We start from the raw sequence: 22,718 nt of genomic DNA, 5'->3' as shown, positions 1-22,718 counted from the left end.
TATTTCGGAAAAAAAACCCAAACCCTTTTTAGAAATACAAGTCCCTATAGCCCCGTATATAATGCAATAAAAGTCCTATATGACAAAAAACGGGACCGTATACTACGTATTTTGGAATTTCAGGCTCGTTAGTGTTCCTATATTTAAAAATACGGAAAATATGGGGGAAAAAAAATCTCAAGACCCTTCGAATAAGAAAATAAATTATGTTAAAGAGGAAAAAATAAAAACCATTTCTAGGGGTTTTTTTTTTAAAATTCGAATTCATAATCGGGGAAATTACATTTTTGTATATTCGGCGTATAGGGCTCCCCCTTAAAAGCTGCAAAAATCGGATTCCCCTATACTAAGTTCCCAAAAGGGGGTATATTTGGTCCGGAATTTGAAAAACATCCCCTATACTCCGATTTTTCGAAATAACGGGACCGTAACTCCGATATTGACCCTTTTTCGCAGGTTTGTGACTTTGACCTAAAAAACCCTGGGCATAATTGCGACATACCTTTTTAATATGATTAACATTTGTGTTAAATTATTTTTAAAATCCATTGATAAATGGCAGAGTTATGGACCAGACAAGAAAAAGTCCATGTTAACAGTTGACTTCTAAGTGTGACCTTGACCTAGGAGCTAAGAGTCTTGGTCTTGCGCATGACACATCATCTCATTATATGGTACATTTATGCCAAGTAATTATAAAAAACCTTAATGGGTGGAAGAGGTATGTACCGGACAAGAAACATACCATGTTAACCTTTAACCTTTAAGCGTGTCTTGACCGTACAGCTTTGGGTCTGGATCTTGCGCAAGACGAATTGTCTCATTATGGTGAACATTTATGCCAAGTTATTTCAAAATCCCTTCATGGATGGCTGAGTTATGGATCGGACAGAGTTGGACAAAAAATTACACGGACAGACGGACGGACAGTGCTATTTTAATATGCCCAACTTCGGGGGCTTAAAATCAAGAGCTGTCATAGGACAGCAACGCTCGACTATTCAACAACCTTGTCAACTGAATGAATATAAAAGTCGAAAAAGGGATTATTTTATTTGTAAAATTGCAAAACAGGGTTATGGAATCTGTACAATGCATATCGGCTCGTGGCAATGGACAATTGTGTAAAGTTTCCATCCATTCACATAAATGGGGACGGAGATACTATTTTACATTAAAAAACTTTAACAGAAACTGCTGCATAATTCTGTCAAAATGCAAAGTAGAGTTACGGAACATGTGCACTGCACGTCAGATCATGACAGTGTGTGAAGTTTTAATCCATTCCTATTAGTGGGTACTGAGATACCAGCTTACATACTAAAACTTAACCAAAAACTGCTACGTCGTAAAAGGGGTATCATTTTGTAAAATGCAAAGTAGAGTTATGGAACATTTGCAATGTATGTCAGATTATCACAGTTAACCATTCCCATTAGTAGGTACTGAGATACTAGCTTACATATAAAACCTTAACCAAAAATTTGTAAGTCGAAAAAAGGGCATTATTTTATATAACAAAAGAGCAAAATACAGTTATGAAGCATGTGCAATGTAAGCCAGTTTATCACACTTAATAAGTGTCTGAAGTTTCAATCCATTCCCATAAGTGGTACCTGAGATACCAGTTTACATACAAAAACTTAACCAAATCGAGACGCGGACGCAGACGTGGGCGCCGACGCATGAGTGAATCCAATAGCTATCCCTATTCTTTGAAAAGTTGAGTTAACAAAGACAACATATAAACTGACACGTTCTACACGACAATATTATTTTAGTAATTTAATATCTCGTTGCATGTATGAAATGTAAGAATTGATCAAGAGTTGATATACTCAAGTTCGATCCATGTTAGTGGTATCGACAGACATAGGATGAAAGCTTATTTAGAAATATTCTAACGTTTGTATTACTTTCTTATTATGTATGAAATTATGTAAACCAATAAATGTTTTGAAAGGTCTTTAAGTTCTATAAACAAATCAACAAAACTAATCATATGGTATGACCACAAGAAAATATACAGATCAATATTCCTAATGAAATATCTTGCCCATCATATTTTTAATAAGACTTTCAACTAGTTTTATTCCAAATTTGTAAGGTTGCCGTATATATCCCTCTACCAGTGCTTCGAACGGCAAACAAATAATTCTCTAGGTTCCCCAGTTCTGGGAACAGTACATATAACATAGTAAATATTCTGGGTACTCCTAGCTACATGACTTGTAACGAGCTTGTGATAGATTAGACATTTCATTACCTTTAGCGATTTTTCAAGCATGGCTAGTAGTTAGAAGAATATTTTTCTAGTGCAAACCAATACTTTATTAGCCGTCATTTGCATTACATGAAAAACGCGCCTTGTGCATCTCTTAATTCAATTATGTACTTGGATTTTATCTTCATAAAAGAGTTTTTTTCAATAGATTACTGTTGTTTGTTTGTTTTCTTGTGAATTGCTTAATTGAGAATATATGGTGTATGAATAATTACTAACCTTTCACCGTCTTCATGATACGTCCTTCATGGTATGCCTTTCTCACAGCTTCTATGACCATATTTCGTATTTCTTTTAAAAAATATAATGAAAGTAAAATAAACATTTTATCTATATCGTTATAATCTTTTTATTTCGGACTTATATGAATATATAATTTTGAATTATTTTAGTAGACTTTTTAAGAGTTATGTAATTACACCATAAACATTCTTAAATTTATGTATTGTTTGGTTTTAACGGCATTAGTTCATATCATTTCCGTTTTCTTTGCGGTGTACAGAAATCCCTTATGCCTTTCGGATGTTTTTCAAAGTATGACCTCATGGATTATTATAACCCTGGGATAAATATAAATTAAAATTTTCGTAACCAAATGGATGACTTCTTAATATCAAAGAATTATCAATACATAGTTCGAATAAACAGAATAGAAGGGCAAGTGATTTGAATTAGTGACCGTTGCAACTCTAATGCCTAACAATATAAAAAGCGAACGTCAGTTATATGTACAGTAAGATTTACCAGATGTTTGCTTTTCTTGTTCATCATGAACTGCTTTACATATGTCTTTCTTTGCAGACGTGATTTCTTCACTCAATTGCTTCCCAGTAGAGTCAAATTTTGCCATTATTGCACGGAAAAGGTCATCGGTGTCACATGCACTTTTCATACTTTCCAAGCATGATTTAATTTCTAAGGCTCCGTTTAAGCAATTATTTATGATATCTTTACATTCTTTCTTGATGGTGTCATCAAATGTTGAACAAAGTTGTGTGATTGCTTTTTCTAATTCATCCCGACAATATTCAAAAGTGTCGATCGAAAGAGATGCAGTTGGATTGTGTGCTGACACTTCATTCCTGTTGCTCTTGATAGCGCGTATTGCATCACGATCTTTGTCGCACAGAGTTGGCTTAAACACAATTAACAATACACCAGTTAGCATTGCAATGTCCCACACATCAACATTTGTTTCTCCAGAGAATGGAAAAAGTTTTTCATATTGCTTTTTATGAAATTCATGTTCTAATTTTCTCCTGTTGCTGAGTAACAAGACATTAAGATCACCTCCATTACTCGCAACCTGTCTATTTAGTATTTTTCTTGTGGCAAAAACGCCACCCTTCATAATAAGCAGTGTTGTTCTAAGGTAATATTCATTTTCTGTTGTTGTCATTTTTAGTTGAATTATTTACCAGCTGGATAAAATCTTGCCTTCATCGTTTTAGTCTTTAGTGCTTAATCATAAGCGAACATAAAACTACATATTTATCCAAAGAAATATGGCAGCACATCTGCAAAGACACGTTAACATGGTTAAATAGGTAACAATTTAATGTTTTGCAAAAACCTTTTTAAAGTACTAAACAAACCTATCATGGAAATATGTATTAAAAGGAAAAAATAAATACAGTATAATCGGTCGGGACAGTGACTTTGCCTGTCAAGGTAGCATCAGTTAATTACGAATTACAAAGTTATGTCACACATAAGCAGCTGCATTGTCCTACAGTTTCCATCCAGGATACCCAAATTTAATTGACTAAATATTTGGTAGGGTTTTAATATCGCTAAAATCAATGTGCATGAAATTAGCCAGAGCAGCAGCCAGAGTTTAGCCAGAGTTTAGCCAGAGTAGCCAGAGTTCAGCCAGAGTTCAGTCAGAGTAGCCAGAGTTCAGCCAGAAAAGTCATAACTCTGGTTACTCTGGCTGGCCAGAGTAGCCAGAGTTCAGCCAGAGAAGTCATAGCTCTGGTTACTCTGTCTGGACAGAGTAGTCAGAGTTCAGCCAGAGAAGCTAGAATTCTTGTTACTCTGGCTGGCCATAGTAGCCAGAGTTCAGCAAGAGTAGTCAGAACTCTGGTTAGTTACTCTGGCTGGCCAGAGTAGCCAGAGTTCAGCAAAAGTAGCCAGAGTTCATCCAGTATCCAGAACTCTGGTTACTCTGGCTGGCCAGAGTAGCCAGAATTCAACCAGGGTAGGCAGAATGTCTAGATTTTTAACATGTTCTGGCTACTCTGGTCAGCCAAAGTTACCACAGTAGCCCGAGTCACCAGGATATCTTTTGCTCTGGTTACTCCGGCTGTTTCTAACAGAGTAGCCAGAGTTCAGCCAGAGTAGCTAGAGTTTATAGGATTTAAAATGTTCTGGCTACTCTGGTCAGCTAGAGTAGCCAGAGTAACCAGGTACCATGTTTGCAAAATATTTTCAGTCTTAGCTAAGTTTAATTATGAAACTTAATATGTCATTTCTATCTTAATGGCATATTTATTTTCAGGTACATGTGTTTTTTACTTTTAATTTGGTGCCATATTTTTCAACAGAAGGAATATGAGACGATACACTGGGGATAAAATATGCCATGAATAAGATCCAGAATGGGTCAATGCAAAACAAAAGACCATGACAGCCAGGTCGCACTGCACTAAATCACAGTCCAGTGTGGTATGGCATACAGCCGTATAAGTACTGAAGATCCAGGATGGAACGATTAATTTTCTGTACGTCTGGAGCGCTACTTGTATGTCCCTTATAAAATAAGAAAACAACTAGCTTTTTAGCAATGTACAGTTTTATAACAGACTTGATACAGTTTATTTACTTTACTTTTTTTTTTTGAAAAAGTGTCATTTTTGATTGTGTTAACTCTAAACTGGTTCGAAAAATTCAGTAGCGTACTTACAGTTACTTTGTTCGTTGTGTATTTTGATTGTGTAGTTTAGGTTGTTTAGATTTTCCAATTACCAGAAATATATAGACCTGTTTCGCTTTAAATCTTTGTGAATTTCAGCCTTCATATACCACACACACAACACCAACCGGTCTAACTTTTTATTTACAATATGTTATTTTAAAACAGTTTGTGCAACCTAATCATGTATAATATGATTTGTATGAAAAAGGGCCCCACATTTTAAAAATGCTCTAGTTACATTTTTTTGGTCTGTAATTTTCTCTGGCTGTTCTGGCCAGAGCAACCAGAACCCGGTGCGGCATTTCAGAAATTCCTGGTTACTCTGGCCACCCAGAGTAGCCAGACTATGTAAAAATTTTTTGAAACAGGTTTTCCCTGGTCAGCCACAGTAAACCAGAGTTTGATTAGTCTGGGCTACTTCTGGCAACAAGTTTTACTGTATTTTCTTTGGTTATTTTGATTAGCAGGGTAGCTATAAACAATGGACACTCGGAAATTTCGGGCTGTTCTGGCTAGCCAGAGTACCCAGAGCAAATGAAATCATGGTCACTCTGACTACTCTGGCTACCAGAGTAGCTAGAACATATTAAAATTCTAGAACGTCTGACTAACTCTGGCTGCTGTCTGAAATAAGACAATTTTTGAAGTCCGTTTTATGAATCACTTGATACATATAAAAACACTAAAAAATAAAACGAGAGAACCAAAAGGGTCATTTCGCAGTAGGTATTACAGTAGTTCTCTGGCTATTCGGGCTAGCCTAGGTAGCTAGAACCAATGGACATCTCGGAAATTCTGTCTGTTCTGGCTAGCCAAAGTAGCCAGAGCAACTGACATCCTGGTTACTCGGCTACTCTGGCCAGCCAGAGTAACCAGGTTTCTGGCTACTCTGGCTACTCTGGCTAAACTATGGCTGAACTCTGGCCAGCCATAGTGACCAGAGTTCTGGCTACTCTGGCTACTCTAAATAGCCACTTGAAAATAGTTATTGACGTGAAATTCAGTTTTAAAGATGCTATTTAGATAGAAATGACATATGAGTTGCGCCATGATAGAACCAACATAGTGGGTTTGAGACCAGAATGGATCCAGACCAGCCTGCGCGTCAGAATCCATGCTGTTCGCTAACAGATTCTCCAAGTCCAATACGCTTTAAAAGCGAACAACATGGATCCTGACCAGACTGCGCGGATGCGCAGTCTGTTCTGGATCCATGCTGGTCGCAAAGCCACTATGTTTGTTTTCTCATGGCACGGCTCAATTATTAAATTTCATAATCAAATTCAGCTAAGACTGAAAAACTTTTGTGAACATGGGACCTGGTTACTCTGGCTACTCTGGCTGACCAGAGTTGCAAAAACATGTTAAAATCCTACAAACTCTGGCTACTCTGGCCAGCCAAAGTAACCAGAGCAAATGAAATCCTGGTGACTCGGGCTACTCCGGATACTCTGGCTGACCAGAGTAGTCAGAACATGTTAAAATCCTAGAACCTCTTGCCACTATGGCTGAACTCTGGCTACTCTGGTTGAACTGTGGCTACTCTGGTCAGCCAGCCAGAGTAACAAGAGTTCTGGCTACTCTGGCTACTCTAAATAGCCACTTGAAAATATTAATTAACTTGAAATTCAGTTTAAGCATGCTATTTAGATAGAAATAACATATTAAGTCATAACCAAATTCAGCTAAGACGGAAAATGTTTTGTGAACCAGGTTACTCTGGCTACTCTTAAAATCCTAGAAACTTTGGCTACTTTGGCCAGCCAGACTAACCAAAGCAAATAAAATCCAGGCGACTCGGGCTATTCTGGATACTATGGTTGACCAGAGTAGCCAGAACATTTTAACATCCTAGAAACACTGGCTTTTCTTGCCGAACCCTGGCTACTCTGACCAGCTAGAGTAACCTGAGTTCTGGCAACTCTGGCTGAACTCTGGCTACTCTGGCCAGCCAGAGTAACCAGAGTTATGACTTCTCTGGCTGAACTCAGGCTACTCTGGTCAGCCAGAGTAACCAGAATTATGATTTCTCTGGCTGAACTCTGGCTACTCTGGCCAGCCAGAGTAACCAGAGTTCTGACTTCTCTGGCTGAACTCTGGTTACTCTGGCTAGCCAGGGTAACCAGAGTTCTGACTTCTCTGGCTACTCTGGCTAAACTCTGGCTACTCTGGCTGAACTCTGGCTGAACTCTGGCTACTCTGGCTGCTCTGGCTAATTTCACGCACATCTAAAATCAAATTAATACGCAGGCAAACGCGTACACATAATTGACTTCTTATTTAGCTCAGTTAGGATTACACAGAAGGACGACAAGACAGACAATTGTTTTCAGACTGCCAGTTGGTTAGTGAATATATACATGTATTTGTCAGTCAAAATATTAATGAGCACTGATACAGGTAAACGTCGCACAGAAATACATTTTAAAGCATTTGTTTATAATGCGACAAACACATTTTTGTTATGATCATAAAATATATTAATTTCTTTTAAATTCTATTATTGATAATTGTATTTTCTACTATTTTTCAGAGGTTAGAATACTGTTAACCAAAGTAGTAAGCTAAATTGAACTTGTTTTAATGACCCCCCACCCCCTTTTTGACTCTAACGATGGAAACTTCAAAAACTATATTTAAAGTGGGGACCGACGTGGGTTCGAATCTCGCTTGATCCGTAGAATAGTTTTGTGAGGAAGCTATTCAAGTGGCTTACGAAAGGTCGGTGGTTCTAGCAAGGTAGCCGTCCGTGATGAAATAATGCCCAGAGGGGCACCTGGGCTCTTCCTCCACCACGAAAAGCCGAAAAGTCACCACATAACCTATAATTATGTCAATGTGACGTTAAAATCTATATAAACATAAACAAAAGTATTGAATTTAGTGTTTTTCTAACAATATAATAATGCATAAAGTCTACTTGGACAGATGTTTCATCTGTTTTCAACATAAAATTAAAAGTCTTGTGGAACTTGAAACGTTTGTATTCTCATAAAATCAGTCTGAACACTTGAAACTTTGTGTATTTTTTAGCTAAACACAGTATAAATATTTATATATATATTTAAATGTTTAATTTTGCGGTCACTTGCGTGTAACCTTGTTTATTTGATTTTTTTCTATAGTTCATAAATTCATCATACATAATTAATATGCAGGAAGTCACGGAAGCATGAACGAGGTGTGTATTTTTGTGTCAAAATTCAGGTACGTATTACATGTTTAAGATTTAAAGATCTGTAATGTATTAGATATATGCGTATATACTACTTGAAATAGGGCACCTTTGCTATTACAATGATGCAATGGTATATCGTTTTAAACTATGTATCGGTTATCATTTGTAAATATTCAGTCTATATATCGTGTCACGCGTATATATCATGATATAGCGATTTAAAAATAGTCGTCCATTGCTTGCTCAATATCCTGTGTAACCGGTACTTGTTCCGGCGATCGCTGTCTTGACAACGACACAATTATTTAAAAATAGACGTCCGAAAATCGCATTCCTTTGTACTTGTGAAATGTATATTTTGTCATCTTCGCACTGGCTTATGAGAGGTTGGTGGTTCTACCCAGGTGCCCGCTCGTGATGAAATAATGCACGGAGGGGCACCTGGGGTGATCCTCCACCATCAAAGCTAGAAAGTCGCCATATGAACATAACTGTGTCGGTGCGACGTAAAATCCAACAAATATATATATATATTGTACGTCACAAGGTAGATAAAAAATGAAAGAATATAAATACGAATGAATTCTATTTTAATATTTTAATGTTAAATATACATACCGTTTCCTAATTCAGTATGAATATCCTACTTCTTAAGACATGACCGAATAGTACAAAATACCCGTATGTGTAAACATGACAACTTTCCATTGCGCATGCCTTCGTTGTTATCTACAATGGGGGCACGGGTAAGGTTTCGTTCTTAAACGCATAAGTTTGGGAACATAAACTTTTATAATTGTAAACACTTAAAAATGTGTGTTACAAAAGTACAGTACACGTTTATAAAAATAGATTATATCAATAATGTCAGCCTTTTACTGTTACGTAATATCAATTATTTTGTCGTGACAAAGGTTAAAAACAAAATTGAAGAAAAAATGAAATATATTTCACACACTAGGTAGCCGGATATGTTCGGCGCAAGATGCAATGTTCGCGCAGGAACGATACACTGATTTGAAAACTCTAGAGGGGTTAGTATTCTCCTCATTTCAGTCTTACTATAAAAACAAATAACCAGTAAAAGCACCTCACTAGCCTTATCTTGTAATAAACGAAGCTTTTTAAGCCGATTTGGAGTCCTGAAAAGATGCCATTTTAAGGATAAATGGCGAAGTTAAATGTTAAACTTTACGCCAATTTCGGCAATTTTAAAGTTTATAACTACATTTCTTTGAAAATATTACTAAACAAAGACATATTCTTTATGGACTATATCTATCAATTTTTCTCCTGCCATTCTTCCAAATTATATTGTCTAAATCGGTGTTTTAGAGGAGATTTTTAATTTTGAAATACACCATATACCAGTTTGGCACAGGATGAAAATATTTGGGCGATGTTCGGGATCAGGTACTTGTAAACTTTATCACACAGATAGCGCAATGACCGTTTTTGATGCTGACAGGCAAACTGCATATAACGAGTATATTCAGCAGGAGTAGGACTTGTATACATATCTAAAAAATATACAGCCAGTTTTTAGTGATACATCTTTATCTTTCTGAATACGTGTATTGCTGCCTGTAGTTTCTGTTATCCCCCGAATAGAGAAAAGCCTGTCTTACAGCAAGGCATGTAAGATCCTTATATTCTTGCGAAGCCAACAAATACCAGGTTAATCTAGATTCATTAGAATCATTCTAGAAATATTTGTTGTTATTTTTTAAATACATTTTCAGTGCTTAAATATGGATACCTACCTATCCACAGCATATCTATCACCATTAAAGAGTTCAATTTGTATCCAGTATCTAACTTTCAGAATTTTAGTGTCATGTCCGGCATGTATCTAATTTGGGACGAAGTTGTGTTCGAAAACTAATCGTCTTAAAAGAGTAGATAGCATATATTTTTCATAAGAAACGTTTCGTTTACTGCTAATGAAACCATTTCTTGCACAAGTGAAACTGACCTTGTTCTCTGAGTGTGTCAATAACGCCCGGAATTGTTTTATATTTCGTCGAAATCTCAAATCAAATCAAATCAAATTTATTCACTCAGTGCATCATACATGATACAAACATGAGGTATATATATAGTAATACATTTTAAACAGCGGTACATAGCAAATCTAATTTACAGAGAACAAACAGGATATATTTCGTAAAACGTAACTTTTTACAATATGATTAATCATAAATCTATGTTATGAGGACAGTATATGTATGTCGCATGTGGAAAAGATTCACCACCCCAAACCCAGCACCGCACCCAGCACGAGTCCGTAGCTGAGTGTGTTTATCTTTTACTATTTTAGCAATCATCGGTATGCAAATTTTCGGATTTACGTTATTTGAATAATTAATTTGACCAGATATATTTGTTTTGTCGAATTACAGATTGGTTTGAATCTAGTATTTGGCACGAAATTGTGTATATTTCAGACTGTCTAAAAGTGACATCTCTTGTAAAAACACTGACCGTCTGTCTTTTGTTCATGAATAATAGCTTTGCGCAGTTCATTCAAATTTATATAATACTTTGGAAAGCAGATTAAAATTTAATTGCAACTCTATTTTAATTTTTTATGAAAGAAATCTTACTATGATGTGTATATTTAAATTTTATGGTTAGTTGTGCGTGATGCATGGATTACATGCTTTTTTGTAGTTTATGTTAAGTTGATACACAAGTTTGGACTTGCCGTTTCTGCGTGTTATTTTGAAAGTGTGTAACTTCAGTTTGGATATTATGAAGGAAGGGTGAAGGATATTGTTAAATTATATCCGTGATTGGCTTATAAGCGATGTGTGTTTAATGTCATCTATGAGTATTCTTATTATGCTGGGATGCTTTATATGTTGAGAGAACTTTATACTTGCGTTGTCCAACTATGTATTCTAATAAGTGTATGGATATTATATTTGACTAGTGCGGATATTTGACAATGGATATGCGGTTGCTTTGCTGTCAGACTGGCTACTGGTTATTTTACGTCACAGTGTAAGCTGGTAAGTAATTTATGTGCTTATTGTTGTGATGTTAAAATATTTCAAACTGTTGAAATGATGCCTGCTTCTGTATACGGTCCGTTTACGAAGTGTATGTAATATTTTTACATCATTCAAGCAAATTGGTTTGCATAAATATATGGCTATATACAGCATGTCATGCGCTATTTGACAATAGTACAATAGATGGTTACCAAATTTCAAATGTATACGCATGCATGTATTACAGATGGAGGTTTTTATGTGGTACATATTTCTGGTGGAGGACTAAGTTGGAGATATTAATGCTCGATATTTGGGATAATTGAAATTGTGAGTCTTGGTTTCTTCTTACATTTCTTAGTTATTGTTAATAAGATATTTTTTTGTTAAGTAAAGTGACTTTATGGAATTAGAGTTGGCAAGTCAATGTAGTCTCACGAGTGATCTTACCGAAACGAAATGTAAGAAAACTTTGTACATGCATGCCTATACAGTATTTACATATTATTAACATTTAATTATATAATTAAATAATATCATTTGCATTTCTTATACAACTGCAACATAAATATTGCTTTTACATATACATATGTACATTTATACATTTTTATACATTTCATGTGTATGGCTAATTGTAACTAGCTTTTACATTTCTCTTTATAATATCGAGGAACTGACAAAGTTTAATTAATTCAAACTTATTATCACTATTGAACAGCTGATTATATTTCAGTACATTTGGATATCTAAAATAGTATCTTTTAATAAGTCTCCTTCTATCATCTACAAAATGTTTGCATTCTAAAACATAATGGAACTCATCTCCAATATTTTGATTACATAACTGACATTTTCTGTCTGATAAGGGAATACTATGCCATCTTCCTACCTCTATTGGTAACCTGTGGTTCCTACATAAAAAGGCTACCATTGTTTTACAATATTTCTTAGGCAACAATTTTATATATTTACTTTGTGTAAAAGTTTCCTTGACAAGCTTATAACAATTTGCACTAGACATTTGTGAAATAGCATCATTCCAATTTTGCATATACTGGTCTTTAATTTTCTGTTTAAATGTCAATGCTAACCATTTGGCATTTACATCGGCAAATAAGTTCCATAAATATGCATAACCATTTGATACAATTAAATTTTTAACATTTTCAAGCCACTTGGATTTAACTTGAGTCTGATTAACAAACATATTAAGATAGAGCTTACTAGACAATTTGTTACATTCAACATTATGTAATCTCTACTCCTAATTAATATTTTCTCCTTCGCAGTTGATTTGCGGTTACTCTGTCGCATCACCTTAAATTATATTGTTTTTTTTTTGGACTGTGTTAAAAATCTGTTGTTATTGTAGGAAATTGTAATAAATCTTTGTTGTCTTGAGCATGTTCTTGTGATATATCAACAATTTTATCCCTTCTTTTTAGTTTGACATGTAATTTGCCGTCCTCAGAAACCTTCATGTAATGTGATACTGGTTTCACATTATCGAATAGTTTTTCTGATACCCCAGTTGTCCAGTACAGTAACCTAGTTTCATTTCCTTCCTTATATTTTAGACGGTCACTTTGTGACTCTCGCATAAATGATATATATGTCGATGCTGCATCTTTCCTGCATCTGCGTATGTATCTAAAACTGAAACATTTCTTTTGAAAAATAAAAATTCGTCATGTTAAATCTTTACCTACATCGGTAGTCCGAAAACGATCAGGGGAGAGAACTTATGTTTGTACAACAATAAATGGTCTCATTAATTGGCTGACACAACTCTTCTTGTATTGAATTATATACAAAGACATATGCATGAAAAAAGTTATATAATATCCTGAAACAATCGGATGAAAACAATAGACACAATTGCTTTCAAGACAGTGTCCAAATTGGTCACTGCACTCTATCTGCTAAATATGTATAAAGGAACAAGCGTCACCAAATAAAAAACAGAAACATCGTGTACTAAACGGTTAAATACATACAGCAAAATCTAATAGATATAAAAAAAAATGGGCTTGACAGCGTCAAAAACGGCCATTGTGTTATTTGTGATGAAGTTTACTATAAACTGCTCCCGAACATCGCCGCTAATTGTTTATCCCGCGCCAAACATCGCCTTTTTCGTTTATATGGTGTATTTCAAACTCAAAAGTCTCCACTAAAACACCGATTTAAATATTATGATTTGGAAGGATGACAGAGACAAGATTGATCAATATAGTCCATAAAGATATTGGCTTTGTTTTGCAATATTTTCAAAGAAATGTGGTTATAAACTTTAAAATTGCCGAAATTGCTGTAAACAAATATTTCAAGGGAATTTCCCATAAAAGTGTCAAAATATTACTTATTAAAGGACATGAAATGCCTGAAAGTAAGTTAATCTCATATGAAAACCATCCTTAGGCCGTACATAACGCTAAAAGAATTTTTAAGATCGGACCACAACTGAAAATGATATGGCAGTTTGAAATCTAAGATCATCGAGGCAGCAATCTTAGCGTGTTTATGACGTCATTTACATAAATAAATTGTTTTGTTCATGTTTACTGCAATTATAAGAAAGGCTGTAGAAACTGGCAGTGAAAATACTTCCATTAAACTCAAACAAACATCACGTTTTCCTACGATATGCGTTGATTTACAGTGATTTACTACATCTTTTGAAGCTGACCAAGTATTGGAATAGCAGTCTAAGTTTAATTTTGCTGGAGTGGAATTGTAATATGTGACGCCTCTCAAGACATCTTGATCGGGTGCCATCTGTAATCTGTCTATGAAATATATTGAATGTAGATATACTCTAATGCGCCATACAAAAAGGGGTACACAAAACATTTTATCCTACCTTCATGCAAAATAAAGGCAAAAATCAAGGGGTCAGATAAATTTTGCTTTATCTGGTCAGTGACTAGATAAAGCTTGGCGGACTACTTTTTGGATTTTTTTTAAAACGACGCCATCTTGTTTTTGAGAATAACTGCTAAAAGACATATTTATGCAATTATTTTCATAAACGCGCTTTTATTAGGTACGTGAGACCATGTCACAAATGTATAGTGTATGCATACCGTATTTGCAATTACAATTGAATATTTTCACGAAGGCGGAGCCTGAGTGAAAATATCAGAATTGTCTCCCTTATCGGTGAAGATATATTTCGATATCACACTGCAAACAAACCAATTTTCTTTTTATTTCATGCTAATTGGTGAAGATCAACGAATTTTCTGTTTATTACATGCTAACAAGTTCAAATAAAACCAATACTTCATGATGATATTAGGATTTATTTAGGCTACTGTGTTACATATGATGCATCCGCTTAATTACCATGGACACTCAGGCACATTGATATCGAATATTGGTGATTAGGTCCGTGAAATCAACACGACGCCATTTTGTTTTTGAAAACAAAAACTACATTTAAAATATTTTGTTAATAAATGCACAATCCGCGGCCAACAGACAGTAGTTAAGTAAGCATATTTAAAACTTTTCGGTCAATGCCGTCAGTTCGTTAAATAACCGGAAGCTTGCTTTGTTTACAAACGCTGAAGGGTCAGACTAAAAAACAACCCGAAAAACGTAAACAACTGGAGAATATTCGAAAGTCCTTGGAAAATCAAGCTGCAGAATTAAATATCATCAAGGATTTAATGGAAATATTGGTCTAGGAGCTGTATAGCATAACGAATAGGGATGGAACTTGGAACACAACTGGCTGGGTGGCCATGGGGAAGAATTTCGACGAAAATGGCGTATTACGTAAGGTTGAGTTGATGTCTTGTGATAATAAACTAAGACAACAACCAACTAAATGTGCTGTCGCAAGCATTGAAGCAACCACTTTTGAAAATTGAAGGTAGCATTTCTAGAGCATTAGATCTACTGTTATTTCTTCTGCAAATTTCATTATAGCTAGCTTGTCCCATATAGGACTGTCTAGCTGTACATGTCTCCTGTATGGCTTGAATGTTAGGATAATAATAGGATACCAGCAATATTATAAAGGCCACAAAGGGAGTTAATTAAAGAATGTATTTCAAGGATGATAATTTTATCTGAAAAAAAAAGAAGTTCGGCACTGTGAGTGATATAGAGAAATATCTCACTGATATTTTTCAATATTTCACCAGTTAGCATAGAATAAACTAGTGTATTATCATTTTATTTAATGGCTTTATTACACTCCCGCGACGTCAAATATGTGATAAATACTAATGCTGTATTTCTGTAAATAAAAAAAAAACTAATTCTATACTTTTCAATAAAATACTAATAATGTATTAAAACAAACGATACTTATGCTGTAGTATTTATAGCAGGTCATAATTGCATAGTAAAATTCTAATTAATCAAGTATTTGTTATGATTCCAACCTAAATATTTCGGGAAAAGACAAATCGTTGTTAAAGTGACTCAACACATTTTTCCAACCAAGACAAATTTACGGATTGATATATTGTCACTTTTTTTTGTTCTTTCAAAACCTTGTTTGTCACTTTTTATAGTTACTCTACATCCTCTGTCCAATCAGTACTCTGAGTAAATCTTTAAAGTAGACTGGCATTTGACACTTTGACATAAAATAAAAGACATATTTCAAAAGTATGAAATTTTATGAAATTTTGTGACAATTCTTTATAATCAGTCTAGATGCTATTCTATGTTGTGAGAAAATCCAGAATTCTATATATTGGAATTATGAACGAATTCAAAATATACGCAGATCGATCTCTTTCTATTGCATCTCATGAGAAGACTTGAAATGAAAACCGGACCGTTACCTTTTAACAACGTAAAACATATTCCAAACAAAAAATTAATATAAAGTCAAATTATAAAGAAAACGTAGCGGTTTGTTTGCTTCTGATGTTTTTTTTTGTTTGTTTTCGGTTATTATTTATAGATTTTGAAATAGACCTTGCTGCGAATACATAAAAATAAGTCAGTTCACTAAATGTCTGTTTTAATGAAAATATTTAAAAAAATCAAATTTACCATCCTTAGATATATTGCCCTTCCCTTGAAATTTATCTTTGGTAAAATTCCATTCACATCTTTTACTATTCACCACTATAATCGTTACACAACTTTCCCCTTGCTGAACTTCTAATATTGTTATAAACAAATCTTAGAAAAAGATGTTTCCATTTGTTCCATTTCAATACCTCTGATAAATATATTCAAACAAACCGAACCTATGTATCTGTATTTTTATTATTTTACATAGTATAGTTATAGGCTTCCACATTATCTTATTATATATGTATTCTTAAAGTTTTGATATCTTTTTTAAAATAAAAAATGTTGTAAATTACTTGCAAGTTCATTGTAGCAACAAATATATTATAAGAACAATGTTAATAAAATGTAGATTGTATTTGAAGAAATTAGTAAGGAACGCATTGTCCTTGATATGATGAAAGTTTTTTTGGTTTTGCAAACGTGGATGATGAATACTATTACTATAGTTACGCTCATCTGAGAACAAAGCTCTATTGTAATCACCATGTGCCGGTTGTCATGCGATGTTAACACAGTTTAACACTCTAAAGGGCACACTTTTGGCACAGTCTTCTTGAAACTTGATCAGAATATATGCCTCAACAACAACTTAAACGAGGTTGAAACTGGGTCATCCAAACTCAAAAGCTAGGTCACTAGATCAAGTCATGTTAGCACTCTAAATTCCATATTTTCTATCTGACCTATATGAAACTTTGGTCACAATATCTACCTATATAAAGTCTAGGTTACGTTTGAAACTTCGGTTATCGAAATAAAACTCTAGGTCACTAGGATAAATAAAAATCCTTTTAACACTCTATAAGCCATGTTTCTACCTGATCTATTTTAAATATTGTCAGAAAGTTTGTCGCTTTATGAAATCTAGGTCAAATCTGAAATGGACCATGAGGTTAAAAATTAGTATGACAATGAGTCAGAAGATAACTCATTATGAATTGCTTTGTTTCCCTTTGTACTTTGACTGGACGAAGAAAATGTTGGTAACTAACCATTCATGTCTTGCCATCCTTTGTATTTTATTGCGAAAAAGAATAAAGAAGGTAACACATTATTGATGTTTTTGATTTTCATTGTATTTTGACTTGGCAAGAACATTGAAGGGAACATACCGTGGATTGGTTTGTTTTTCACTGTGTTTTGACGCAAGGACAAAGAAGTGAACATACCGTTTATTTGTTTGTTTTTCATTGTATTTTGACGCAAGGACATTGAAGGGAATATACCGTGGATTGGTTTGTTTCTCATTGTATTTTGACGCAAGGACAATGAAATGAACATACCATTGATTTGTTTTTTTCTCATTGTATTTTGAAGTGAAAGACATAAATCAAAATAACGTACTATGAACAAACGAATTCTAAGTGGCATAAACAGTATGTAGTACAATAAACAGAGATTAAAATAAGATAAAATTATGTACAAGTTGTGGAAGAATAAAGAATATTTGTAATCCGCGCACCAAAACCCTGAATATTCTTGTGTGAGAATCTTACGGGAAAGTGTTGGATTACATTTAAAGAAATAATATTGTTATTATGTCACATATGTAATAACAAAAAAAAAAGACTAAAGAAAAATGATAACACATGGTATAAAAAATGTGAACATCGCAAGGCTATTTACATTTTTTGATAACACATAAATGGAGAAAAATAAATAAGAAAGAGAAAAGGATAACAAATCAGAAAAAAAATGTTGTGACTTGCATTGCTACTGACAGTTTCAAGGCGGTGTCACACAATGTTTTTGTTTATATTTCAATGGACAGTTCCGAGACGGTGTCACACTATGTAATATTTTGTTTTGCCATTGACAGTTCCGAGACGGTGTCACACTATGTAAATTTTTGTTTTGCCAGGGACAGTTCCAAGACGGTGTCACACTATGTAATATTTTGTTTTGCCATTGTCAGTTCCAAGACGGTGTCACACAATGTATTTGTTTGCATTGCCATTGACAGTTCCAAGGCGTTGTCACACTATGTATTTGTTTGCTTTGCCATTGACGGTTTCAAGACGATGTCACACTATGTATTTGTTTTTTTTTTGCCGGTGACAGTTCCAAGGCGGTATCACACTATGTATTTGTTTGCATTGCCAGAGACAGTTTCAAGGCGTTGTTACACTATGTATTTGATTGCATTGCCATTGACATTTTCAAGACGATATCACACTATGTATTTGTTTGTTTTGCCAGGGACAGTTCCAAGGCAGAGTCGCACATCTTATTTGTTTGTTTTGCCAGTGACAGTTCCAAACGGGAGTCACACTATGTATTTGTTTGTTTTGCCATTGACAGTTCCAAGACTGTGTCACACTATGTATTTGTTTGTATTGTCATAGACAGTTTCAAGACGATGTCACACTATGTATTTGTTTGTTTTGCCGTGGGCAGTTCCAAGGCAGTGTCACACTATGTATTTGTTTGTTTTGCCATTGATAATTCCAAGTCGTGGTCACACTTTGATTGTTTGTTTTGCCATTAACAGTTCAAAGACGGTGTCACACTATGTATCTGTATGCTTTTATTATTGACAGTTCCAAGGCAGAGTCACACATCATATTTGTTTGTTTTGCCAGTGACAGTTCCAAACGGGAGTCACACATTGTATTTGTTTGTTTTGCGATTGGCAGTTCCAAGACGGTGTCACACTATGTATTTGTTTGTATTGTCATTATAGACAGTTTCAAGACGATGTCACACTATGTATTTGTTTGTTTTGCCATAGACAGTTTCAAGACGATGTCACATTATGCATTTGTTTGTTTTGCCATTGACATTTTAAGACGGTTTCACACTATGTATTTGTCTGTATTGTCATTGACAGTTTCAAGACGGTGTCACACTATGTATTTGTTTGTTTTGTCGTTGTTTTCTTATTGTGTTTTTTTTCCATACGTATTTTTGTTTAAATGCATGTCATTTACACATCCATACATTTTTAGCTCGACTATACGAAGAATAGTCTGGCTATTCTACTCACCCTGGCGTCGGCGTCGGCGTCACACCTTGGTTACGTTTTTGCATGCAAGTACATACAGCCATCAATTAAAGGCATATAGCTTTGAAACTTATTTTTTCTTTTCTAGGTCAATTACCGACCTCACTGGGTCAAGTCCCATAACTCTGACATGTATTTTGAGCAAATTATTCCCCCTTTTGGACTAAGAAAATTCTGGTTAAAGTTTTACATGCAAGTTACTATCTTTAAAACTAATGCAGATATTGAATTGAAACTTCACATGTGTCTTCGGGGTTATAAAACTAGTTGATAGCAGCAAGTCCCATAACTCTGACCTTCATTTTGGCCAAATGATTCCCCCTTTTGGACTTAGAAAATTCTGGTTAAAGTTTTGCGTGCAAGTACATTCAGCTATTTCTAAAATACATATAGTTTTGAAACTTATTTTTTTTCTAGATCAATAACCAACCTCACTGGGTCAAGTCCCATAACTCTGACATGCCCCCATTTTGGACTTAGAACATTCTGGTTAAAGTTTTACATGCAAGTTACTATCTCCAAAACTAATGCATATATTGAATTGAAACTTTACATGTGTCTTTGGGGTTATAAAACTAGTTGATAGCACCAAGTCCCATAACTCTGACCTTCATTTTGGCCAAATTATGCCCCCTTTGGACTTAGAAAATTCTAGTTAAAGTTTTGCGTGCAAGTACATACAGCTATTACTAAAAGGCATATAGATTTGAAACTTACTTTTTCTTTTTCTAGATCAATTACCAACCTCACTGGGTCAAGTCCTATAACTCTGACATGTATTTTGAGCAAATTATTCCCCCTTTTGGACTTAGAAAATTCTGGTTAAAGTTTTACATGCAAGTTACTATCTCCAAAACCGATGCAGATATTGAATTGAAACTTCACATGTGACTTCGGGGTTATAAAACTAGTTGATAGCAGCAAGTCCCATAACTCTGATATGCATCTTGGTCAAATTATGTCCCCTTTTGAACTTAAAACTCTTTTGATATTTAACCTTTTTGGGTAATATTTCCTGCTTCTGGGACAATATTTTGATTAGTCGAGCTTGGCTGTCTTACGGACAGCTCTTGTTCGTTTTGTGCTGTTTTCTTCGAACTTGACTTTTCCTATTAGGAATCTAAGACCAAACGAGCACTGGTAATTGTCCATTGACCTGCTGATTCTAAAACTAGGGAGTATGGATGCAGGCAATCATTTTTCTTTTATCATCAATCGGGTCTTTACTATTTACGTTTCACTTGCTGTATGTACTAAAAGTATTTGCATCATGCAGCTTTTACCAAAAAGGTGTAGATCTATATCAACCCTTGCTTTAAGCGTATAACGTCCCCTAAAGGTGAAACATTACTTTAAACTCAAATAATGTATTTGCATTACCGTTAAATCTGATAAAAAGACGTTTATTTATAAAGTTTGCGCATAGATAATTAGAGATATATACCAGGTATTACGTTTCATCTAAAACCGTCTGCTTTAATCTTATTGTCAAAAGATGACGCGATAGAAATAGAATGGGAAAAATCGGGGAATACCCGAAATATTTGATGGCTTACTTTAATGTCAAGGATGTATTCAAGTTTCGGTAGTTTAGTCATGTATACCGTACTATTTAGCGACAAGTGATTCAAAATACATGCCCACGTAAAATCTGTACATAATGACATTTCGTTATAGAACTGCATTTCATCATTGTTTTTACCATGTAAGATACCGTTTACATTGACAAACATTTCAAATGCCGTTTTGTGAAGATTATTGATTACCCTACTAAAACAGCAAACAAAAGTGGTATATGATTGTCATGATATGATAAAAGCAAAACAACAGTTCTATCTTTGCAAACATCTTTCATGTTACGATACTTGTATATATACACATTTCAACCCGCCAGTTATACTTATCGTGCTGGCTTTTGACCACAACAACAGAACTTAGGTCCTTGGGCGAATTTTCCGGCTTTTGATAGCGGAGAACCAAGCCAACAAGATGGCATCCTCACTTGAAGAACTGCACATACCAAGTGAGGTTTCAAACACACATCTGATCTGTGAGGTGCAATTGATTTAAAGTCAGCGACCTTAACCACTCGGCCACGGAGGCCTCTGTAATTAGAAATTTAATGATGATTAAATGACACATACACAATTCTTTATTTCGTCAAGGATACATAACAGTAACTTAGACAATATAATAATAAAAAAGGTCAATAGCAAAAATATTATCAATACAAAGCCCATTTACTCTATGCTAAAAAAAAAAGTTTTCGAATATTTATAAAACAAAAAACCCCATGATGATTACTTTGGTAAAGGTTAAATATAATATCGTCACGCTGCAGCCTTTATTTCATGTTTACATTTTATGTGTTAGTAATATGAGCATTGCCTTTTCAGCCGATTGTACGTAAAATAGACCAGTACTGTAGTATGGGAATTTTTAAATGAAATATATTTTAATTTTGAAAACAAGATAACGTACATACTTTTTTGTAATTTCCTATAAAATCGGTAACTTCTATTAGCGCTTCTATTAGTCTATCAAAACCTTAGCTTTTAACCGCTCGGAAAGAGGGACAAAACGCTACAGCTACAACAACTGAACTCGGGTTGTCATTAAATTAAAACAAATGCCAAACTGCAAATTGTCCTCTCTCTCTCTCTCTCTCTGTGTTTTTCTTGTACATACCGGATATTTAGCAAAGCCATTTTAATTTAAATTTTATTTAAAACATTTCAGTTACTATAAAATACATTATAAACAAACAAAAATAACAGAATTACACGTTCATTGGAATTGTTAAAATATCGAAGGTTATTTTTTGTGAAGAAAACAAAATTAGTATGGATACAATTGTGCTGACACTTAAAAACATACTACTCAACTACTGTGTCAATATCAACAAAGTTTTTTCTTCTTCTCTGAAAACGTTTTTAACAGGCTCTATGGTCCAAAATGATAACTATGATAGACTTAGCCCATGAACTGAGAGTCACACTTGTTACAGTTATTAGAAAATTCATTGAAAGCTTCAAACGAAATTACGCAAAATAGCAGACACGTTTTGGTTGCATCTGTTCATGAATTGTAACAAAATGGAGAACAGCATGCCGTTCTTCAAATGTAACAGACCTTTAAATAAATATTTTTTTTTACGCTTATCAAATAATCAACTCGGCATTTATGTCTAATTAACGTGTTTAAATTGCTATATATTTGCCAATTGGTGCGGTTTCTCTAAATAATGAAATTGACATTGATATTCATTCATGATAATAAGTCACGTGATTTGG

General features: G+C 34.5%; 1 protein-coding gene across 1 annotated transcript in view; it reads right to left on the bottom strand.

The window, feature by feature from the left end:
- Positions 1-9,084, bottom strand: part of LOC123529861 (uncharacterized) — a 33,918-nt gene extending 24,834 nt beyond the window's left edge. The window contains exons 1-3 of the mRNA XM_053535323.1: positions 8,998-9,084; positions 3,029-3,801; positions 2,504-2,575 (exon numbers count right to left, since the gene is read on the bottom strand). Coding sequence (XP_053391298.1) covers positions 2,504-2,575; positions 3,029-3,683 — 727 coding nt within the window. The 5' untranslated portion in view covers positions 3,684-3,801; positions 8,998-9,084. The remainder of the gene's footprint in view (positions 1-2,503; positions 2,576-3,028; positions 3,802-8,997) is intronic.
- Between the last annotated feature and the right edge of the window lie 13,634 nt (positions 9,085-22,718).

This window comes from Mercenaria mercenaria, unplaced genomic scaffold (assembly GCF_021730395.1).
Source record: "Mercenaria mercenaria strain notata unplaced genomic scaffold, MADL_Memer_1 contig_4709, whole genome shotgun sequence".
Lineage (NCBI taxonomy): Eukaryota > Metazoa > Mollusca > Bivalvia > Venerida > Veneridae > Mercenaria > Mercenaria mercenaria.
The sequence above is the reverse complement of the archived record's forward strand: the minus strand, read 5'-3'. Positions and strand labels throughout refer to the sequence as shown.